The sequence below is a fragment of the Microcaecilia unicolor genome, chromosome 1, assembly GCF_901765095.1.
Source record: "Microcaecilia unicolor chromosome 1, aMicUni1.1, whole genome shotgun sequence".
NCBI lineage: Eukaryota > Metazoa > Chordata > Amphibia > Gymnophiona > Siphonopidae > Microcaecilia > Microcaecilia unicolor.
In genome coordinates, this window is record NC_044031.1 from 566,676,030 (window position 1) to 566,700,196 (window position 24,167).

The 24,167-nt window shown below is 42.2% G+C and overlaps 1 protein-coding gene across 1 annotated transcript in view; it reads right to left on the bottom strand.

Moving 5' to 3' along the window:
• Positions 1–24,167, bottom strand: part of CSMD3 (CUB and Sushi multiple domains 3) — a 2,043,988-nt gene that overhangs the window by 899,304 nt on the left and 1,120,517 nt on the right. Inside the window, exons 21-22 of the mRNA XM_030189879.1 lie at positions 20,573–20,788; positions 10,236–10,424 (exon numbers count right to left, since the gene is read on the bottom strand). Of these exons, the coding sequence (XP_030045739.1) occupies positions 10,236–10,424; positions 20,573–20,788 (405 nt within the window). The remainder of the gene's footprint in view (positions 1–10,235; positions 10,425–20,572; positions 20,789–24,167) is intronic.

A 24,167-nucleotide genomic window follows, 5' to 3' on the forward strand; every position in this document is an offset into this window, starting at 1 on the left:
AGACTTACTTTCAAACAATCTTTCTAATTCTAACAAATAATAATCTGATAGCAGGCACAACTACTATTATGGCAAATACTGCTCACACAGAAAAAGTTCAGTGTTGCATTTTCTACATAACTTAGAAAATAATTGTTAACATATATGCTTCAATTTTTCAATTTGGCTGAGGTTACATATTCCCCTATTTACTAAGCCACGCTAGTGGCTGCTGTGTTGGCATTAGCGCACAGCAGTTGCTAGCAAGTCTTTAGTGGAGGAGTGGCCTAGAGGTTAGGGTGGTGGACTCTGGTCTTGGGGAACTGAGGAACTGAGTTCAATTCCCACTTCAGGCACAGGCAGCTCCTTGTACTCTGGGCAAGTCACTTAACCCTCCATTGCCCCATGTAAGCCACATTGAGCCTGCCATGAGTGGGAAAGCATGGGGTACAAATGTAACAAAAATAAACAAGGGGGATAGAATTATAAGGGTCAATATTCAGCCAAGGGCATTCAGAGTTTTGCTCACCACTGCTGCTGTTATTCCCAGATAGTCAATGTTGCACCCTGTCCAGGCTTCAGCATTGACTATCTAATTTTGCAGAGTGAGCTAACCTATTGCTGGTTAAGTCCAATATTCAGCATTCAAACTTTTACTAAGGTGCTGTAGGCCTAATGCGTGCCCATCACACAATAAAAGAGAACTATCGCTTAGCATGCACTAAAATTATGCCTTACCTGCTGATAGTTTTATTTCCTTTAGTTGCAGCAGATGAATCCAGGAACTGATGGGTTGTGTCCATCTACCAGCAGGTGGAGATAGAGATAAAAAACTGAAGGCAGTGATACCACATGGCCAGCTCCTCGTTCATTCAATATATGTCTCCTCACAAAGCAGGATCAAAAAGGAAACAAATCACCGAAGCCTTTCTCACCAAGAAATCCAAAGTAAACCTAACTGACAAAAGATGTTGTCTACATGTTCTCAGATATACCTCTTCTTCTTCTTTTTTTTTTTGACAACAATGAGAAATCACACAGAAAAATCACGTGGCAAACACAAGGGATCCTGGATTCATCTGCTGCAACTAAAGGAAATAAAATTATCAGCAGGTAAAGCATAATTTTACCTTCCTCTGCAGCAGATGAATCCAGGAACTGGTGGGATGTACCAAGGCAATCCCTAAAGAGGGTGACAAGCCACTGTTCCCTGAGAGAGTACCACTGCACCAAAGGAAGCATCTGACCTGGCGCCATGTCCACTCTATGCTTCAAAAAAGTGTGCAAAGAGGCCCACATAGCCACACGACAGATTTCATTGAGAGACAGCACTCTTGTCTCTGCCATGAAGCCGTTTGCAGCCTTGTGGAATGAGCCCTCAATGCCTCTGGTGGAACACGAGTTTCTAACATATACATAGAAGTAGTCATCTCCTTAATACACTTAGATATAGACGCCGCAAGCCTGGTGAAGTGGAGGACAAAGATGCAGAACTTTTCTCACAAATCACACCACATCTGGATGCGAAGCCAGAGAAGCGCCAGACACCTGCCCCCAGTAACAAGCCAAAGCTGTGACTTGAACTCGTAGGGAATTATAGGCTAAACCCTTTTGAAGACCACCCTGCAAGAAGGCCAACAGCTGAGAAATCGACACCTGCAGTGGCGAACAAATGTGGGATGCACACCACCCCTCAAAAGTCTGTCACACTCGAGCATACACAGTCAACTTAGACCGCTTACCAACTCACAGTAGGGTAGATATCACTGCGTTAGAATAGCCCATCTTTTTGAAAAACAACCTCTCAGTAGCTAGGCCATAAGACCAAAGCAAGAGGGATCCTCCATCTGAATGGGACCCTGACGCAAAATGTCAAGGAAGATTAGAAGATGAAATGGCAACTCCACCAGCAGACACATGATATCTGTATACCAAGGGTGCCTCAACCAGTCCAGGCAACTAGAACAACTCAACCCCTGTGGCTCTCGATTCTGTGAAGCACCCGACCGATGAGTGGCCAAAGGGGAAAAGTGTGAAGCAGAGCTGCCTCTGGCCAAGGCTGCAGCAGGGTGTTCAGACCTGTGGACCCCAACTCCTGTTGTTGACTGAAGAAGGTGGGTGCCTTGGTGTTCATATTGGACACCATCAGATCCACCTCTGGCATCCCCCATTTCTGACAGATCTGACAAAACACCTCTGCAGACAGCTCCCATTCTACTGGGTCCAGGAGACATCAACTGAGAAAATCCACCCACGATATGAGCCATGGACAGACAGAGCATGTGGTTCTCAGCCCACTCCATGAGTCGAGAAGCTTCAGCGGCCAGACCCCAACTGGGTGTTGTCCTGCCGATTGAAAGCTACTACCATTGAGTTGTCCGAAACAACTGGAAATACCTTGCCTATCAAGGAATCCTGAAAAGTTCTCAGAGCATTCACCACCTCCCACAGTTCCAGACGGTTGATAGGCCACACCACCTCCTAAGCATTCCATTGCCCCTGGGCATGAAGATGAAGACAATGAGCACTCTGGCCCGACAGGCTGGCATTTGTGACTAGTATCACCCACTGCAGAGATGCCAAAGGCATCCCCTTCCACAGGGGGAACTCACAAAGCCTCCAGCTCATGCTCTGACGCGCTTGGGGTAACCATGGGAGGCACCACTAATACTCCCGGGACACAGGTGACCACCTGATTACCAGACAGAATTGAAGAGGACTCATGTTGGCCCACATCCACAACAACACCTCCAACATGGCAGCCATCGAGCCCAACACTGAAACGTAATCCAATGCTCATGGCTCAATAACTGCAAGAGGTTGCGTACCTGCGCCTAACGTTTGTCCCTCCTGCCCTCCAGCAGAAACACGTGATCCTGAACCATTAGACCCACAGGTATTCCAAAGTCTGAGTCAGTATGAGGTGATTCTTTAGTAGATTCACCACCCAGCCGAAAGACTGTAATGACCAGCACTTGGCCGGTGGCCATGCAAGTCTTGAACTCTGTATCTGCTCAGATCAGAGTTGTCAAGATAGAGGTGGACTCTAATGCCCCCCTAGGGAAGGAATGCTGCCACCATCACCATCACCTTGGAGAAGGTGCGTGGGCCAGTAGCAAGGCCATAGCGCAAGTCCCGAAAGTAGAAATAATATCCCAGGATGGCAAAACAGAAGAACCGTTAATGCGGCAGCCAAATAGATATATGCAAGTAGCCTCCTTGAGATCCAGGGCAGTAAGAAACCCCCCGGTTGCACCACTGCCACAACAGATTTGAGAGTCTTTATATGAAAATGCCGCACTGAGAGACACTGATTAACATTGTGGAGATTGAGAATGCGGTGATAGGAACCCTCTTTTTGAGGAACTACAAAGTAAATCAAGTAACGACCTGGTGAACTTTGGGAGAAGGCACTGAAACTACCACCCTCAGATCCAGTAACGCCTGTAACATGGCCCAGACTGCTGCGCATTTCGAGGCCATGGTGCAACGTGACTCCAGAAACACCCCATGCACCGGAGAGGCAAATTCCAGCTTGTAACCATCTTGCACAATATCTAAGACCCACTGGTCAGAATAGATTTTGGTCCACTCTTTGTAGAAGCAAGTCAGCTGACCAGTTAAGCTGGGCACCAAAGAGCAGACAGGCACCACATAATTAGGTCATGCGTCTGCCTGGTCACTGACAAGGTGTAGCCCCCGAGGGTTGCTTGTCATCTTGAAAGGAAGAGTGCTGCTGAAAGTGAGGGCACTGGAAGGATCCTGCTGCCCTGCCTGGCCAGTACCGACGAGCCTCCTGAAGGCGGAGTCTAGCAGCTCTGACCTTTGATGTGGACTTGGGTTTATCTTTGGGAAGCCTCTGAGTTTTAGATTTACCCAAGTCTTTGACAATCTTCTCTAAGTCCTCTCCGAAGAGAAGCTTACCTCTAAAGGGCAGATGCGTAAGGCGCTGCTTATACGCCATGTCGGCAGCCCAATGATGAAGTCAAAACAAATGGCAGAAATACATTTGTTTGGTTGAGGATAGCACCAAAACATACATGTAGTCCACCAAATAGGCAAGCCCAGACTCCATATGGGACACAGAGCCTCCAAAGCCAGGCTCCGAATCCTAGCTCTGCTTGAGCGCATGCTGAAACCAGCTAAGGCAGTCTCTGGCAGTATAGGAGCTGCAGATAAAGGCCTGGAGGGTCAGCGCTGATATTTCAAAAGCGCATTTCAGAGATGCCTCCAGACACCAATCCTGCATTTCCTTGAGAGCCACTCCTCCCTCCACTGGGAGAGTGGTCTTATTGGTAACCACCGTTTCCAAGGCATCCACCTTAGGAAGCAGGAATTTTTCCCCATACTCCATAGCCACAGGATACAGGTGAGGCATCGCCTTAGCTACCTTCAAACTCCCATCCGGGTCAGCCCATTGGGCTGAAATAAGCTCCTAAATAGCTTCATGGACGGGAAAAGATTAAGATGACTTTCTTGTACTGGCCATCTTGAGATTGATAGTAGCTGCTGATAGTGCCTCTGGGTCAGCAATGTTTAATACCTCCAAGGTGCTAGAGATGAGTGAAGGAAACTCATCCCTATGAAAGATATGTAGGGCAGAAGGGTCATCAGTCTCCTCCTGAACTACCTTGCCCTCATCCAGATCGTCCATGCGGGATGGGTTCAAGGACGCCCTCCCCCCCAAAAAAAAAGTGAGGGCAGTGACGGAGTGACCAAGACAGGCTATAACAACCCCACCTCAGAAACGGCACCCAGACACTGCTGTTCTAAAGCCAAACCCTAAACAGAAGCCTGAACCCCCAATCCCAAATCCAGTGAAGAAGCCCCCTGAGGAGGGATATCCAAAAAGGGCTGCTGAAGTAAGGCACTCTTAAGAAGATAAGTCTGATGCATACGCAAAATAAAGTCTAGAGAAAAAAACTCCCCAGGGCTAACAGCATCAGAAACAAATCCCAGGGGAGTCCCAAGGGAAAAACAGGCACCCCCCTCCACAGTTCACACAAAAACATCATGGCGAGAAACCTCGGAAGCCATCACCAGCTGAGAAGGGGAGACCGCGTTGGTGGGCGTCTACAAAATGACACACGCTCCCACCAAATCAGCACAGGAAACAGGCTGATCGAGAAGGGGAGCATCCTACCACAGCTTCTTAACACACAGCAACACAGATTCCTGCTGCAGAGCATCTGCTACCATAGCGGGAACATCTCTTAACTGCCTCTGCAGCCCTAATAATATTGCAGAACCCCGCACCAGAGGAAAAACAGGGAACACTCACTGAAGAGCCAGCACTTCCCAGTGAGCAGCAGGACCTCCCAGCACAGAGGGTGAGAACCACAGTGCTAAACAGCACAGGGAATCCCTGCACCTCCTGGTCCTCCCACCAATCTCTCCCCATTGTCTTTTTCTTTTGAATGCCAAGTTAAAGGCAAAGGCTCTCTCTCTTTCTCTCTCTCTCTCTCTCTCTCTCTTTAAATGATGAGGAAGGCTACAGCTCTAGGTATACTAGGATCAAGAGGCACAAGGTGGAGCAGGAACACAGAACACTAAGTATGCCCCCAAAGTTGACACCACCAGCCAGACACTCCCTTCCCAACTCAACTGGTCCATAGAGAATTCAGGAACTGATGAAGAGCCATCTACCACCTGCTGGAGTATAGAGTATATCGTAGTGATAGGGTGAATCGGATTGGTGGAGGGGTAGCATTGTATATTAACGAGAGCCTTGAATCAAATAGATTGAAAATTCTGCAGGAAACAAAACACTCCTTGGAATCACTGTGGATTGAAATTCCATGTGCAAAGGGGAAAAGGATAGTGATAGGAGTGTACTACCGTCCGCCTGGCCAGGACGAACAGACGGATGCGGAAATGTTAAAGGAAATCAGGGACGCAAACAAACTGGGCAACACAATAATAATGGGGGATTTCAATTACCCGCATATAGACTGGGTTAATGTAACATCTGTACACGCAAGGGACATAGGATTTCTTGATGAAATCAAGGACAGCTTCATGGAACAGCTAGTTCAGGAGCCGACAAGAGAAGGAAAAATACTAGACTTAGTCCTTAGTGGTGCTCATGATCTAGTGCAGGGGGGTAACGATACGAGGGCCGCTTGATAACAGTGATCATAATATGATCGGTTTGATATTGGCATTGAAGGAAGTGAAACTAGGAAATCAAGTACGCTAGCGTTTAACTATAGAAAAGGTGATTACGACAAAATGAGAAAATGGTGAAAAAAAGACTGAAAGGAGCAGCTCGCAGAGTAAAAAACTTGCATCAGGCGTGGATGCTGTTTAAAAAACACCATCCTGGAGGTTCAGGACAAATATATTCCACGTATTAGAAAAAAGGGAAAAAAGACTAAACGTCAGCCGGCGTGGCTAAACAGTAAGATAAAGGAAATCATTAGAGCCAAAAAACAATCCTTCAGAAAGTGGAGAAGAGAACCAACTGAAAGTAACAGGATAGATCATAAGGAATGCCAAGCCAAATGCAAAGCGGAGATAAGGAGGGCAAAAAAGGACTTTGAGAAGAAATTAGCGTTGGAAGCAAAAATACATAGTAAAAATATTTTTAGATACATTAAAAGCAGGAAACCGGCCAAAGAGTCGGTTGGGCCGCTGGACGAAAATGGTGTTAAAGGGGCGATCAAGGAGGACAAAGCCGTAGCGGAGAAATTAAATGAATTCTTTGCTTCGGTCTTCACCGAGGAGGATTTGGGGGGGACACCAGTGCCGGAAAGAATATTTGAAGCGGGGGAGTCGGAGAAACTAAACAAATTCTCTGTAACCTTGGAGGATGTAATGGGTCAGTTCAGCAAGCTGAAGAGTAGTAAATCACCGGGACCTGATGGTATTCATCCCAGAGTATTAATAGAACTAAAAATGAACTTGCGGAGCTACTGTTAGAAATATGCAATCTGTCCCTAAAATCGAGTGTAGTACCGGAAGACTGGAGGGTAGCCAATGTTACTCCGATTTTTAAGAAGGGTTCCAGAGGAGATCCGGGAAATTATAGACCGGTGAGTCTGACGTCGGTGCCGGGCAAGATGGTGGAGGCTATTATTAAGAATAAAATTGCAGAGCATATACAAAAACATGGACTGATGAGACAAAGTCAGCACGGATTTAGTGAAGGGAAGTCTTGCCTCACCAATCTAATGCATTTTTTTGAGGGGGTAAGCAAACATGTGGACAATGGGGAGCCGGTTGATATTGTATATCTGGATTTTCAGAAGGCGTTTGACAAAGTGCCGCACGAAAGACTCCTGAAGAAATTGCAGAGTCATGGAATCGGAGGTAGGGTATTATTATGGATTAAGAACTGGTTGAAAGATAGGAAGCAGAGAGTAGGATTGCGTGGCCAGTATTCTCAGTGGAGGAGGGTAGTTAGTGGGGTCCCGCAGGGGTCTGTTCTGGGTCCGTTGCTTTTTCATGTATTTATAAATGACCTAGAGATGGGAATAACTAGTGAGGTAATTAAATTCGCCGATGACACAAAATTATTCAGGGTCGTCAAGTCGCAGGAGGAATGTGAACGATTACAGGAGGACCTTGCGAGACTGGGAGAATGGGCGTGCAAGTGGCAGATGAAGTTCAATGTTGACAAGTGCAAAGTGATGCATGTGGGTAAGAGGAACCCGAATTATAGCTACGTCTTGCAAGGTTCCGCGTTAGGAGTTACGGATCAAGAAAGGGATCTGGGTGTCGTCGTCGTCGATGATACGCTGAAACCTTCTGCTCAGTGTGCTGCTGCGGCTAGGAAAGCGAATAGAATGTTGGGTGTTATTAGGAAGGGTATGGAGTCCAGGTGTGCGGATGTTATAATGCCGTTGTATCGCTCCATGGTGCGACCGCACCTGGAGTATTGTGTTCAGTACTGGTCTCCGTATCTCAAAAAAGATATAGTAGAATTGGAAAAGGTACAGCGAAGGGCGACGAAAATGATAGTGGGGATGGGACGACTTTCCTATGAAGAGAGGCTGAGAAGGCTAGGGCTTTTCAGCTTGGAGAAGAGACGGCTGAGGGGAGATATGATAGAAGTGTATAAAATAATGAGTGGAATGGATCGGGTGGATGTGAAGCGACTGTTCACGCTATCCAAAAATACTAGGACTAGAGGGCATGAGTTGAAGCTACAGTGTGGTAAATTTAAAACGAATCGGAGAAAATTTTTCTTCACCCAACGTGTAATTAGACTCTGGAATTCGTTGCCGGAGAACGTGGTACGGGCGGTTAGCTTGACGGAGTTTAAAAAGGGGTTAGATAGATTCCTAAAGGACAAGTCCATAGACCGCTATTAAATGGACTTGGAAAAATTCCGCATTTTTAGGTATAACTTGTCTGGAATGTTTTTACGTTTGGGGAGCGTGCCAGGTGCCCTTGACCTGGATTGGCCACTGTCGGTGACAGGATGCTGGGCTAGATGGACCTTTGGTCTTTCCCAGTATGGCACTACTTATGTACTTATGTACTTATGATATACTGAATGAAGGAGGAGTTGACCGTCTGGTATCACTCAAATATATATTTTTTTAATTTGCCAATGAAGACTTAAGACTTCTTAAGACTTAAGAAAAAGAACACATTTTAAAAATCTAATACATAATTGAATAACTGAGCCTCAACTGTCCCAAGCTGCTTTTCAGGCATATACTTGAATGCACTCTTACAGCTAACACTGGACTTCTATCATTGGCTCCGTATAATGAATTGCAAAATCTTCAGTGGAACACAACTCCGCACAATCAGAAGAAAAAGCCACTGATGAAAAAAGCACATTCACTAACGTTCAATAAACACACAAAAAATAATCTTAAATTGTCCTTACCAAGCCTTATAAAAATGTAACACTGAAAATTTCATTATAGTTCCAAAGGATGATGAAGGCAAGCCAAAAACTTATCAGAATCCTTCTTTAACGTATATTTTTCAATCTCTTCTCATCAGACTAGTTATTCTTAATCTCAGGCAGCCTCGACTAACATCCTGCTCCCAGACAAGGGTTCCCTTGTTTTGTAGTCTGCTTCAGGAGAAGGAACCAAACACTGCAGTTCAGTATAGTATTTTTGCTTGATATCTGGTATCACTACTACTACTACTATTTACTTCACTTCACTTCATTATCTCTATCTCCACCTGCTGGTAGATGGACACAACCCACCAGTTCCTGGATTCATCTGCTGCAGAGGCTAAGGAATTTTTATTTTTCAACATGGGAGGCATGCCCATGGATGGAGAGTAGGTGTGCCTGCGCTAATCGGATAACACGGGCATATTATTACGTACTACACAATTAGTGTGGGAGTAGTGCAGAAGCAGTTACCGCCTCCTAAATAGGTGGTGGTAAGGGCTCCCACAGTAATGGCACCAATGGAGAAATTAGCACACAGTCATTACGCCCATTTCCTAACACCCATTTCCTTCTGCACCTCATTCCTCCTATGTTCAATTTACTTATACACCTAATTCCTCCTTTGTTCAATTTACTTATCCGTTAATCCCACTAATATTACATTTACTACAAATTGTATATTCTTTTTACGACTTGTAATTCTTCTTATTGTTACTACGTAAGCCGCATTGAGCCTGCCATGTGTGGGAAAGCGCGGGGTACAAATGTAATAAATAATAATAATTACAAGAAACCCACAAACATGGACATGCTAAAGGTGACTGCAGCGTGTGGGAAACTCATGCACTAAAGATAGTGTGGGTCACCTTTTAGCATGCCTTTTTAAAAGGACCCTTTAACCATCTATGGGGCACCTCATTCAGCATTTTATGAGTCCTATTTATGTGGCTAACCTGGCCGGTTAAGTCCTGAATATTGGCACTTAACTGGGCAAGTGCTGACTCCACCCCTGGCCCACCCCCAAAATAGCCAGTTTATAGTTAAGTGCTAAGCAGTTAAGTGCTGCTGAAAATTAGTGGTTAGCCCCAAGCAGATGATTTATTCGGGCAGGAGTCATTTCTGTCTGGATAAATCGCTTTGAATATCAACCCAATAGCTTTCAAGGAACAACATAATCCACCTAAGTAAGATGAGCTACTATACAGCTCACATGGGAACAGAGAATTAAACGATCACAAAACTAAGCTGCTCACCAAAAAAAATGGAATTATGAAAAAAGTACCCAAAACAAGGTAACAGGGCAAGTCACCATGGATTATTTGTACTATACTCTGCTACTCAGTGGACAATGACTACACATACAAGCAAATGAAAGCAGCTGACCACGTACCCACACACCTTGGCAGGGGTGCACTCCACACACGTCGGCCACCACCAAGACAGATGATTTCCAAAGCACCTTCGAGACGATATCCAGGTGAACAAGTAAATGATAGAGTATCTCCTACTCCAAAATGAAATCCTATTCGGTTACCAAATTGAGGAATGCCAGGGTCCTCACATGGTTCAAGGATGTACTCTGGAAATTAAAAAAGAAAAGGAAAAAAACATGAAATATTGATATTCTATTTTTATTCAAAAGCAATAACATTCAAGACTCCTTTAAAAAAAATTGATCAATAGCTAGCAAACATTACCATAAAACAGAATTTGGAGTTAACATTAGCTATTTGCACAGTCTTTCTTATAGAGGAACAGATCTAAGATATACCATACAAAGGGGCCCTTTTACTAAGATGTGGTGGGTCTAACATGGGTATACTGCGTGGTTAGGGTTATCATATAGCTCCAGAAAAAGGAGGACATATTGATCCAGTCCGGGTTTTACTGCCTCCTAAATAGGTGCTGGTAACAGTTCCTGGTGGAGATGGTCATGCACTAATGGGGAAATTAGTCCAAGGCCATTACAAAAAAAACCAACCCTGAATATGACCATTCTACTGCAATGCTAAAAGTGGCCACAGCACGCATGAAACCCACGTAATGACAGCAGCACCACCCACTTTTAGCATGGTTTAGTAAAAGGACCCCAGAGTGAAGTCTGTGCAATGTTGCTTTCAGCAGATAAGAGTCACTGGTAGCACTAGGGTAATAGATATTTTATTACCACATCTTGCTTTACTCATTACGCTTGCAGTTGGAAAAGAGGCTGAGGTGAATTATTATTTTAGTTAGACCAGCAAATAAGGGCCCTGTTTACTAAAGTGTGCTAGTGTTTTCAGCACATGCTAATTTTTAGTGCGCACTAAAAATGCTAGCGCACCTATAGCGCAGCTTAGTAAACAGGGCCCAAAATGATTCGCTATTTAACACTGAAGTAGAGGCTACATTGGGTATCAAATTACGGCATGTAGAATGAAAATGAGCATTTGTCAAGACATTTTGATTGTGTCTCAGTCGAAACCACAAAAAGCATTAGCCAAACCATTTAAGTATGCTTGAGCAGCAATATTTATTTATTTATTTATTTATTTGTTTATGACATTTATATTCTACATATTCCTGTACAATTTGAGTTCAATGTGGCTAACATGTGCAGAGGAATCAAAACACATATAACAAATAATTCATAAAAATTGCTATTCAGGAAGAAGAACAAAGATTGAGAACCACAGATGTACAACCCCAGAAATAGTAGGACAGGCAATAGGGTAGGGAAACAGGGAGGAAACAAAGAAAGTCATCAATTTTTTGAAGAGAAAGGACTTAATAAATTTGACGAAAACAAGGTAATTATTCTGAGATCATGCTGTTTCCGGTAAGAAATTCCACCCCTGATATGTAAAATTATCAAAATGGATAGATTTGTACATTATTAACCTCTTACATAAGTACATAAGTAATGCCACACTGGGAAAAGACCAAGGGTCCATGGAGCCCAGCATCCTGTCCACGGCAGCGGCCAATCCAGGCCAAGGGCACCTGGCAAGCTTCCCAAACGTACAAACATTCTATACATGTTATTCCTGGAATTGTGGATTTTTCCCAAGTCCATTTAGTAGTGGTTTATGGACTTCTCCTTTAGGAAACCGTCTAACCCCTTTTTCAACTCTGCCAAGCTAACTACCTTCACCACGTTCTTCGGCAACGAATTCCAGAGTTTAATTATGCATTGGGTGAAGAAATATTTCCTCCGATTTGTTTTAAATTTACTACACTGTAGTTTCATTGCATGCCCCCTAGTCCTAGTATTTTTGTAAAGCGTGAACAGATGCTTCACATCCACCTGTTCCACTCCACTCATTATTTTATATGCCTCTATCATGTCTCCCCTCAGCCGTCTCTTCTCCAAACTGAAAAACCCTAGCCTCCTTAGTCTTTCTTCATAGGGAAGGCATCCTTGGTCACTCTCCCACTTTTTGTGTTCTGTTGTCCTCATCGTGGGGCATTTGAGTTCTCTGCTTGCCAGCGGATCTTCTCTCACATTTACCCCTGAACTCAACCATGGCTTTCCAGAACTGGAATGATGTCCTTACTTATAGTGATGAACATCTCAACAAACTACTACAACATTTAGATAATGAAGAAGACTACAACCAACCACCAACAACATCACTAATGGAACAGTGGTTGGATATTATTGATATTAAAAAGAACATCACGGGCAAGATGGCGTCTGAATAGGACGTGTGTGAAACAGCTCCTCACTCAACTCCCTCTTGCTGTTTTTTTTTCCCTTAAAAAAATACATTTCCATGCCCAAGAGACGGGGCAAACAGAGGGCTTACCCTGCTCCCTCTGCAAGACAGGACCGTTTCACTGTTCCCAGAGTAGAATTGACTGGGCAACAACCCTTGCTGCAGGAGGGATCGATGAGAGGAGAACCGACCTACCTGCCTGAGGGAGAGACCACTCTGAGCCCAGAGGAACGGAGTCCTCCTTCGATGCCGGCAATGCTGGCCAGGGTTGCCAGGTGGAAAATTTTTTTCCAGCCTAAAGGAGCCCAAAATCCAGCCCAAAACCCGCCCAAACTCAAACCCCGCCCCTGACACCCCCGCCCCCGCGTCATCACCCCCGCCCCCGCCGTCATCAACCCCGCCCCCGCCATCATCGGCCCCACCTCCCCCGTCATCGGCCCCGCCTCCCCGTCACTAACCCCGCCTCCCCCGTCACTAACCCCGCCTCCCCCATCACTAACCCCGCCTCCCACGTCACTAACCCCGCCCAGAAACGTCATTAACCCCGCCCACCGCGGCCGAAAAAAGCCGGCGAAAAAACCGCAAAAACCGGCAAAAAAACCGCCCCGAAGCCAAAAAGGAGCCCAAAAAACCGCAACCCGCCGCGGGCAAAAATTTCCCGCGGCGGGTCGCGGAAAACCGCCCAATTGGGCGGTAAAACCGTCCACCTGGCAACACTGATGCTGGCAGACCAGAGCCCTGGATTGACTAGACCCGATGAGGAGATGTCTGATCTGGGAGCAGGGGCAGACTCTGCTAGCAGAACGCCGAGTGCAGCAGTGCTGGTGGTTACTGCTGAGAATACCGAAGGAGTAGTTGAATCACAGAAGAGCAAGACTGGCTCTGAGAAAGGAGCTCAGGAAGAGGTAACATTGAAATTATTTCCTAAAAAACCGGAGAAAATAACCCTAGAAACAATTTGGGATGCTTTGGAATGTTTAGAAGATTCTTTAACCCAGAAACTATCTCCAATAGTTAAAGTTACTTAATCAAATCAAGCTAAAATAGCAGACTTGGAAAAACAGTTGGAACAGTCTAAAACTTTTGAACAAACAATTATACTTGAAACAAATCAAATTAAAGAGAGCCAAATAACTTTAATAAAAGAAAATGTATACTTACAGAGGAAAATAGAAACTTTAGAAAATTTACAAAGGATGAAAACATTGAGACTTATAAATTTTCCTAAAGTTCCAGCAGTGGCTCCTTTAATAACATTCAAAAGATATCTTTCTGAAGTATTAAAAATTACTGAACAATTGTTTCCACCTGTAGCAAGGATTTATTATTTGGCTCCCTATGTTAAGAAACCAAGTGAGCGCATAATACCATCTATGGAAACCCCATTTGAGGAGCTAAATTTGAATTTATCACAAACAATTGAAGATGAACTATGTGGAGTACAACCTGCTACATTAATTATAGACTTTGTTCTACAGCCGGATCGGGACTGGATCTTGAAAACTTTCTTTAAACATAGACATGAAGTCTTTCTGAATTGCAAAGTCAAAGTATTTCCTGATATTGCTAGACAAACTCAGAAAAGACGTCAGTCTTTTTTGAAACTTCGTGATCGTGTATTGTCACAGGGGGGAATTTTCTGGCTTAATTTTCCTTGCAAATGTGTTGTTAAATTTCAATCAATTAAATATGTTTTTTTTTTTAGAGTGATCAGTTAGCAAAATTCCTGGACTCCAGACAAGAACCAGCCGTAAACTCTCTTGTGCTTCCTCCATTAGTATCTACTCCGTGATAGCATAAGTGGGAACATGTTCTATTCATTTTTTCCTATGTTAACCAATTTTTGAATTGTGCCTTGCCTATAATTGTGGACTTTAGCAGTAATTATCATTTAATAGATTTTCTTTATAAAATATTTTCTTGTATGGTATGATAATACTCCTTTTCTGTACAAGTGTATCTTGTAAAATTCATTAAAATTACAAAAAAAAAAAAAAAAAAAAGAACATCACCAGGAACGATCTACATTTCTGCACAATGCTTAGCTTTTGCACGTCTAAACGCATACCTAGAGGTCTTAGAATAAGTAAAGCTCCAACGAAGTTTCTGGACAACCAGTCATTCTTAGACAAATGGTGTGCAATTCTTAATAAGTGCAGTCTTGATCTAATGATTTTAATAGCTGAAACTGCACAACTAAAGAGTAAAACACTAAAGGAAACCTTAGAACCTAAATTAACCACACTACACACTTTAGATCCCAGCTATGATGCAATACTGAAAGATGTTAACACTAAGATTGACAAATTTAAAAGAGACACGAAGGAAGTTAAAAATGGCAAATTTAGAAGAGACGAGGCAGATTACAAAAGGGGATCAATTTATCCCTTTTCCAAATCCAGACAATATTTTCAAAATAGAAGACCTATGAAGCAATTCACTCAAACTAAATCTAGGCCTTTCCAAACAACTACCAATATTGATAATGCCAATATAGAACAGAGACGGAAAAGAGTGAGAAGCGACTCTGGGGACTAATATACCTCTCCCATTGGGAGTCCCATCATGCGCCAGCAACCTGCCAGAACTTCTAGACATTCAACTGAATGCGATACATCTCTATTAGCTAGTCAAGAACTTCAAACCAATTCTTTTTTAGAAGAACTGTGGAAGAAGGATACGAGATTCCCATCACAGCGGCACTCATTTCACCCACAAGATTATCACATGCAAAGGGGAAGAGGCAGAGGAAGAGGAAGAATCCAGAGCACATATCCACAGAAGCCACTTCCGACATCCATATCGCCAGTAGAAGGAATAATACCTATTTTCAATCTTTCTCAATATACACCAACAGAAACAGAGCTTAATGTCCTCCAAAAGGGCCTATCCTTTGTACCCACTAATGGTTACAATGCATTTCAGACACGAGTAGACCTTTTCAAATTCAATTGCAAGATACAGACAAGCATTCTCTAATAATCCCAGTATAACGCAAGAGATTTCAGTTGTAAAAAAATCTTCTACTTGGATTCCTCCTGGCCCTCCACACCCACTAATCAACGCATTTCATCAATGTGTGGATAGAGACCTTAAAAAGGTAGAGAAGAATACTAAACCCCGTTATTACAATATTACAATGTCAGAACGCAGTGCTATCAAAGATCTCTCCACCAATACCTCTATAGTGATTAAACCGGCAGACAAAGGTGGAGGTATAGTTATTATGGATCGAGCTAAATATGTACAAGAAGTCCAGCGACAATTAGATGATCCAAACCTCTATATCCCTTTACAAGATGACCCCACAGGTGAAATTCAGAAAGATATAGATGAACTCGTAAGTATTTCATCCAAAATGGGCTTCCTCACCCAAAAAGAAAGAGTCTTCAAACTTCTAATAAACTTTTGATTAAAGAACATCCTCCAGTTTCTGGTATCCTTGGTCACTCTCCCACTTTTTGTGTTCTACTGCCCATTTAATCCCACTCTCTGTTTCCTATCCTTCAGCCAGTGTTTAATCCACAATAGGACATTTCCTCCTATCCCATGGCCCTCCAATTTCCTCTGTAGCCTTTCATGAGGTACCTTGTCAAATGCTTTTTGAAAATCCAGATACACGATATCAACCGGCTCCCTTTTGTCCACATGTTTGTTTACTCCTTCAAAGAACTGAAGTAAATTGGTCAGGCAAGATTTCCCCACACAAAAGCCATGCTGACTTGGTCTCAGTAATCCATGTCCTTGAGTGTGCTCTGTAATTTTGTTTTTAATAATAGCCTTTTGTCCACATGTTTGTTTACTCCTTCAAAGAACTGAAGTAAATTGGTCAGGCAAGATTTCCCCACACAAAAGCCATGCTGACTTGGTCTCAGTAATCCATGTCCTTGAGTGTGCTCTGTAATTTTGTTTTTAATAATAGCCTCTACCATTTTCCTCGGCACTGACGTCAGACTCACCGGTCTATAATTTCCCGAATCTCCCCTGGAACCTTTTTTAAAAATCGGCATTACATTGGCCACCCTCTTAGACCATCAGTCTTGTATTTTAAAAAAGTGAAAAAAATAATCATACACTAAGGGGGGGGGGGGGGGGGGACATTATCCCTCTTGACCCGTTTGTATAGGTCTTCAAAACTTTGGTTCTGAGGGATATGGAAACCCATTTGACTAATAAATGCCATTTTTTCAATGCTAATCTCACAAGATTTGGGTTTCTGCCAGGTACTTGCGACCTGGCTTGGCCACTGCTTGGAAAAGAGGATACTGGGCTAGATGGACCATTGGTCTGGCCCAGTATGACTATTTTTATGTTCTAGATCAGAGGGGGCTTCCTTGCAGAAATTGCATTTGAATTCCAATATTTTCATCAAAAAATTCATCCAAGAGGGAGCGGTTGTTATTCAAGAGAGGGTAGAATATGCTAAAGAAATTTCTTCACAATTACCAGTTACTTGTTGAAGATCATACTCCTGAATTATAGAACAAAATATCCTGGACCTCATCTCTGACAGAGTCGACAGTGGTTTATTGACCTCTCATGAGTTTCAGTTTTTAAATTCCATCCATCCAGTAATTCCTGTAGTGGAGGAGTAGCCTAGTGGTTAGTGCAGTGGACTTTGATCCTGGGGAACTGAGTTCAATTCCCACTGCAGCTCTTTGTGATTCTGGGCAAGTCACTTAACCCTCTATTGCCCCTGGTACAAAATAAGTACCTGGATATATGTAAACCACTTTGAATGTAGTTGCAAAAACCTCTGAAAGGCAATATATCAAGTCCCTTTTCCCCCTTTTACACTCTTCCTAAAGTACATAAAAGACTGAACAATCCATCACACCAACCAACTATTTCATCTAAGGGTTCAGTTCTGGATCCTTTCTCCTCCTTTTTTTTCTAGTTTATTTATCATTTACAAAAACAAACAACAAAACATCAACAGCCAAGATAACATAAACCACAATATTCAAAATAAAAAGTGGCATATAATATACTGTGATTCTTCAGCATGTGGTGAGTACAAAAGCAGATCAGTACCATAAAAAATCAACCCCCTCCCATCCCCAAAACTTTCTTCCCTACCCCAAATAGGGCAAAGCTGCACTGAGAGGTTCATAAGCAAAATGCAGTCTCTAAGGTAGAAGGTCTGTGGACGAGGTTGATAAGGTTGTCTCCAGCCAGGTGATACTATAGCTGGTTAATTCCCAGTATTTGGAACTTAACTGGACAGGCTTAGTGGCCAAATAAGGGTACATAAAAAGCAGGCTTATCTTTGCCTGCTAAGCCATGGCTGGTTAAGTCCAAATATGAGCTTAACCGATCAGGTGCTAACTGGCACTGAAACCCCTATATAGTCAATGTCAGTCACTAGAAAAGGTCTGGCACTGAATATTCGAGTTGAATGCCGGTAGGAAAGTACTGGCCGCCACCAGCTGAATACTGGGAGGAATATATTTGCTTTGCTAAAGCTATTAACACAGTGCTGTTCTCTGCTGTATCAGCAGCACAAAAGAAACATACAATGGAAGTTACTGATCTGCAGGTACTAAAGGTTAGTGACTTGCACTGTAAATATCACATTAGTAAACTGTGATATTTTACCACAGCTTGATGACAGTCCTTCTAAGTCAAAATATGGCCAGCAAGGTTAATGCTCAACATCTTGCTGAAAATCAGCCCTAATATGATTGGAGTAATCTGTTATATGTTAATGTTATATTAAGACTTAATCAGCAACATTAGCAGTATAATTTTATCCCTGCACATTTTATAATACATTATCTATTATTTCCAATGAAATAGGCACTTATGGCCCTCACTTTGGTCCTCCTCAAAACAATATTAAGGATATACATTTGTTAGCACATATTCATTTTGATTGGGTTGGGCACCTAAAAAGAATGCACAGAAAATTAACTCTGTGCATTGAAAACTACGAATCTATACTCGTACATTTAATCTGTGTGCATAGTTTTTTTTTCTTTTTATTTAAATAAATGTGTGCAAATTAACCAAAAAATCCCCACAAGATCAGAAAAAAGTTTGGTAAATCCAATAATGGACAGAAATATTTTTTTTCCCAGGCATATCCCTACAATGGCTGTTTTATTAACATCAACTGTACATTACTAGAGTTACAAAATTATATCAAATACAATGGAAATAAGAAATATAAGAAAAGCCGTATTAGTCAGACCCAAGGTCTATTGAGCCTAGCATTAGTCTCAAGTACCCCACAGATCCCTAAAAGTACGGTAGATCTGTTGGCATTACCTTAGACATTGAGCTCTCTTTTGATCAGCAAATTGCCTTAATATCTAAGATCTGTTTCTTTTCACTTCAACAAATTAGATCTGTTCAGACCTTACTGTTGAAAGACACTATTTATACCCTCCTGTTTCCACATGTTACCAGCTGAACTAATTATTGTAATTTTCTGTTTAATGACATATGACAATCAGCACTGAGACAGCTGCAATTACTGCAGAATACAGTTATTCATATTCCTCACCATGCCCACTATAATGACCATGGTACTCTACTATTCCTAGAATATCACTGCCTTCCAGTGAGTTACAGAATCAAGTTTAAGATTATCTTTACCACATTTAAAGTCATTTGGACAGGGTTACCAGCACCCATTTTAGATACCTTTATGTATCCCATTAGTATATATTCAGAATCTGTGTTTCTGTAATGACAAATTAGTAGTGATGATTGCTCCTCTATCCCAGGCATGATCAGTTTCCACTAGGGATTTTGTCTTCTTGTCCCTCTGTTATGAAACTCTGTCCGTAAAATACCTGGCTAGAGTCTTCCCTGGCAAAATTTAAAGCTTCTCTTTAATCTTATCTATTTTGTCAGGGACTAGTGGAAGACTGATTTGCTGTCGTGGTTTAATCTTGTTCTCTCTTCTTGTCACTTTCTTCCTGGCTCTATCTATCTATCTATCTATCTAGGACTGCTTTGAGATATAATGAAATTCTACGTCAATGAAGTTATCCCCCTCAAACCCAACATTCACTTTCAAACCCATTGAATCTCAATAACCAGTAGATCATCTGAAGATGCCACCTGGAAACTGTCACCACTAACACAAAGCATGAAAAAAACATTCCAGGACCACTGATGAGTCAAAATCAATGGACCATGTAATCTACCTGTTAGGCCAGTCAAAATTATAGTCCCCAGCAATTATCTCCTTCTATTGTCTATCTATTCAAAAAAAGCACAAGTTGACCTACCAATGAAGGAATGATTTAACATTTTTTCAGGCAATTTTATTTATTTATTTGGGCATGAACTGGGGGGGGGGGGGGGGGAGGAGGCAGGAGAGACTTTCATTCATGATAAAATTCTTTTAAACAATTTAAAAACTTTAGTGCATATGTGGCAAAAAATATTTAACTTGATTTCATTAAAGACACCCTCCTTTCTCCGTTTATATAAACAGAAAAGGGCTCTCAGGGCCTGATTCACACAGTTGGAGCTGGTATGGGTGGTATATATCTCCTGTACACAGAGAAAAAAAGAATCAGATATCCTCTAATATGGGACCAATGAACTCAATTCACATAATATTTATCAATATAAGGTAAATGGTAAGAACAAATAAAAATAATATGTATATGCTCATCTCTGACACAACCATAGAAAAAGTTAATTACAAATTAATTATATTTTCCCAAGAAAAACATATCACCCATTACCTCTTTCCTACATATTCAAGTGAACTAACAAAGAAACGATATTACTTTTTCAAAGTAAAACTCACACATTGCCCCGAAGAGTCACATGACTGTTCTACCTGAAATTAGCACTGTTCATAGTCTCAGCAATATAATTTGTTTTATTACTGGAATATTCTACAGAGGACATGAGAACTACTTTGATAGATTTATTCGGTGACTGTTAGCCATGATTGAAGCATTAAAAAAAAAAAATCTGAAAATGGCTTTTAAAGTTTACTTTTTCATAGCTAATGAATTTATTTAACCTATTTCACATTTTTCATATATAGCATTTCCCTTACCGGAGAAAGTAATGTTGAATCCTTCATATGATATTGAAAAATCTGAAATAAAACGCAGCTGAGCCCTGAAATTTCCATAGAGACCAGCGTTGATTGCTGCAGGGAGTTCAGAACCAGTCAGCCGTGCCAGTGGCTGAGTAAAACTGCCATTCTCAGTGATTAGTAAGTAGTCATGAAGATCTTCCAAATGAAAGGTATGAAAGGTGAACTGCACTCCTGTTGAAAACAATAAAACTAGACTTACAGATCAGATAATTAGCACAAATGCAAGCTTCATATTTTTTTGAAAATGAGTAAGCATTTAGAGGCACTTTTAAAACGGCGCACCAAAAAGTGGCCTGCAGTAGTGTGGGCACGTCTATTGGACGTGCGTTGGACCATTTCTCCACAGCATCTGGAAAAAAGGGAGAGGGTTGGGCTGGGAAATAGACATGTGGCAAAATGTAAAAACAGCGCACGTCTATTTATGGCCTGAGCCCTTAACGCTACCCATTGACTTAGCGGTAAGGACTCGCACGTTACCCATGCAGTAACCGTCCAGCATGTGCCAACCGCCATTACCACCAGGAACGCCCTTGCAGTAGAAAATAGAAAACTATTTTCTACTGCGTGTTTTTGGCATGTGCCAAATTCAGAATTACCACCCGGGGCATGCAGTAGCTAGGTGCTAATGCCAATTTGGCACATGCTGGATGCGCGTAGGCCCTTTCATGTCTTTGTAAAAGGGCCCCTCAAATAATATCTATATGTTTGAAGATAAATAAGGTTGGATGTTACTAGGTTAACTGATTTTTGTATTAATTGTTTTTTTTTTCCTTTACTATAGCCATAATGGTTTAAATAACTAATGCTGGTTATGTTGTAACAAGAAGTGCTTTGTAAATATGTTATATAAGGATTCTAAAGACGAAACACACAGTGGATCCAAAAAAGTCCTCTCACAATGAGTGTCTTCCTGAACAAGGTCTTTATTAACAATAGCAGAATCGACCCTGGGTCGATTCTGCTATTGTTAATAAAGACCTTGTTCAGGAAGACACTCATTGTGAGAGGACTTTTTTGGATCCACTGTGTGTTTCGTCTTTCGTTTTCCTGTGGAGAGCTCACCTTCTGTGGGTGTTTGCTATATAAGGATTCTAAGCCAGATTTACAAAAGTGTGCTAGAATGTTAGCAAGCGCTAAGGGCCAGAGTCTGTCCGCCCCAAATTATCCCCTGATATTCAGTGCCGGTGGCCTGGCACTGAATATTGAGGGATAATTTAGCCAGCAACGATCAGTGTTTAAAAAATGCGGACCACCACCGGCTGAAAATCGGGGGGGGGGGGGGGGGCTTTCTATTTGTTGCAAAATACAGTAGAAATTGTACTCCTGTCTCTTGCCTAGACAATATTCCTTACTGAATGACTAGGTGATAGCCTACCTGGCCCAGAATTTAGCTCAGACCTTTCAGCAACACTAGAAAGGGAATGAAGTGGCCCTTTTACAAAGTTGCAGCAAAAAGTGTCTTTGGCACACCCTTATGCGGGTCCTTCCCATGAGCGAAGGCCATTTTTTCCACAGGAGTAAAATGGACGATTTTCAGGTTTTTCCATTAATGGTCATTCACTAATTTCCCCATTAACACATGAGGCCTACCACCATCTATTTTGTAGGTGGTATGGACTCACATGCTAAACCTGTGCTAATTGGTTGGCATGTGGCAATGCCGAAATACTAACCAATTTGCATAGATGCGTCCACACTCTTCCCCCAGATATGCCCCACGCCAAAAAATAAATATTACTTTTTGTTTTAGTTTGTGGGTAATGCATGCACATGGGAAAATTACTATAGGACACCTCTGCATGCCCCGCGGTATGTCATGTTTTGCTGGATAAACATCTATTATTGCTTATTGCAGCTTTGTAAAAGGGCCCCAAAGTGTTTCATCATCCAAAAGGAATGCACAAATTCCAATCTTCTCATCAGTTATTCCACCCTGGAATGAGATTATACTAAAAGCAAGATGTCAGTCTAAGGGATCCTTTTACCATGACACAGTAAAAATTGTACTTAGCATGTTTTAACACAAGACTTTCCCATGTGCTAAATCCATTTCTAGCGCATCCCTAAAATTGGGATTTTTTTTCTTTTTGCAGGTCCTGCAATATTTTTTGCATTAGCACACAAAACTTACAAAAATATTAATGCGAGAGCACTTTCCTCCTCTTGTTTAGATGGCACTAAGTGATCCGGTGTTAAGTCAGTGTTGTCCAGTTAAAGCATGCTAATGCGAATGCACTAGCTGAATAATGCTTCCATGCCCAATCCCCACCAATGAAACACTCCCTCCCCAATTATTTTTTTTTTAAATAGCATGTGATTAGCCTGCACTGACAGGCAATGTGTTTTGCAGAAAGTCTTTTATCCCCAAACCATCCATCACAACTTCACTAGCCCCCTCCCAAGTAGTGGCCCCCACCATGAGCCACCCTCTACGCCTGAAATCCTTCTATTCCCTCCCCTCTTCCATCTAAAGATTCCCCCTTGGGCCTACCATACTTGAAGCAAAAGTGGCTAGTGGCTACTGGGTCGGAGCAATGCCGAGTCACTCCTGTCCTCACTGGTGCTATAATCCAATAGTGCACTGTCATCCTCTTTATAGTCTCATTGTACTACTGCTAAGCATCATCTTTCTGTTCAAAGGTAGGCTGCCACTGGGGAGGGGGGTCTATTCAGGGGTCACTTGGAGGGGGTAGACTTGGGGGATTCTCTAGAGAGGCATTCTGTTTTGGGTGGGCCCCATCACAGACTGTGTTTAAGCCTGTACTGGGCCCCTTTACACCACAGTCCAAGAGCATCAGGGTTGGTGACTCCTGTAATAATTAAGGTTCAGGAAAAACTTTTTTTTACCTCATGTTGATAACCACCCCTCACCCTCCACTCATGCTATTTTAGCACATGCACAATTTTATGCAATGATATCTAGGAGCATAGACATCAACATGGGCTAGCATTAAGATCTTTTATTTTACCACTAACTTGTGCCATTTTAGCATAGGTCCCATTTTATGCAATAAGACCTAGTTAATAATAACTGGGTTTAACAGTGAAATAACACATCTTAAAAAGTAGCCCAGTTTGATAAATTGCCCCTTTAATTTTATATTACCTCTGGTATTCTTTTATTTATTTGTTTACACTTTTTTGTCCTTACATTTTTGTTATTGCTTATGTTCACTATGAAAAACAACTTAGAATTTTGGAAAATAGCAAAATTAAAATATTTTAAATAGTTTTTATTGCTGTTTTATTTTGTTATATATCTTTCAAGAGTCACATCTAGGGGGGTCATTTTACCAAACTGTGTTAGGCATTATGGGGTCCTTTTACTAAGCTGCACTATAAAGTGGCCTTAGAGTGCTCTTACATGTGCTTTCCTGGTACACCAAGGCCATTTTTACCACAGCATAAAATGGCTAATTTTCCATTTTTTGCATGAATGGCTATGCACTAATGTCATCATTAGCGTGTTGTAACAATCTTAACTTGAACGCTAGACTTGTTTTGAGAGGAAAAGGCCTCGAGAAGCTTGTATTGTTGCTCGCTTATTCTC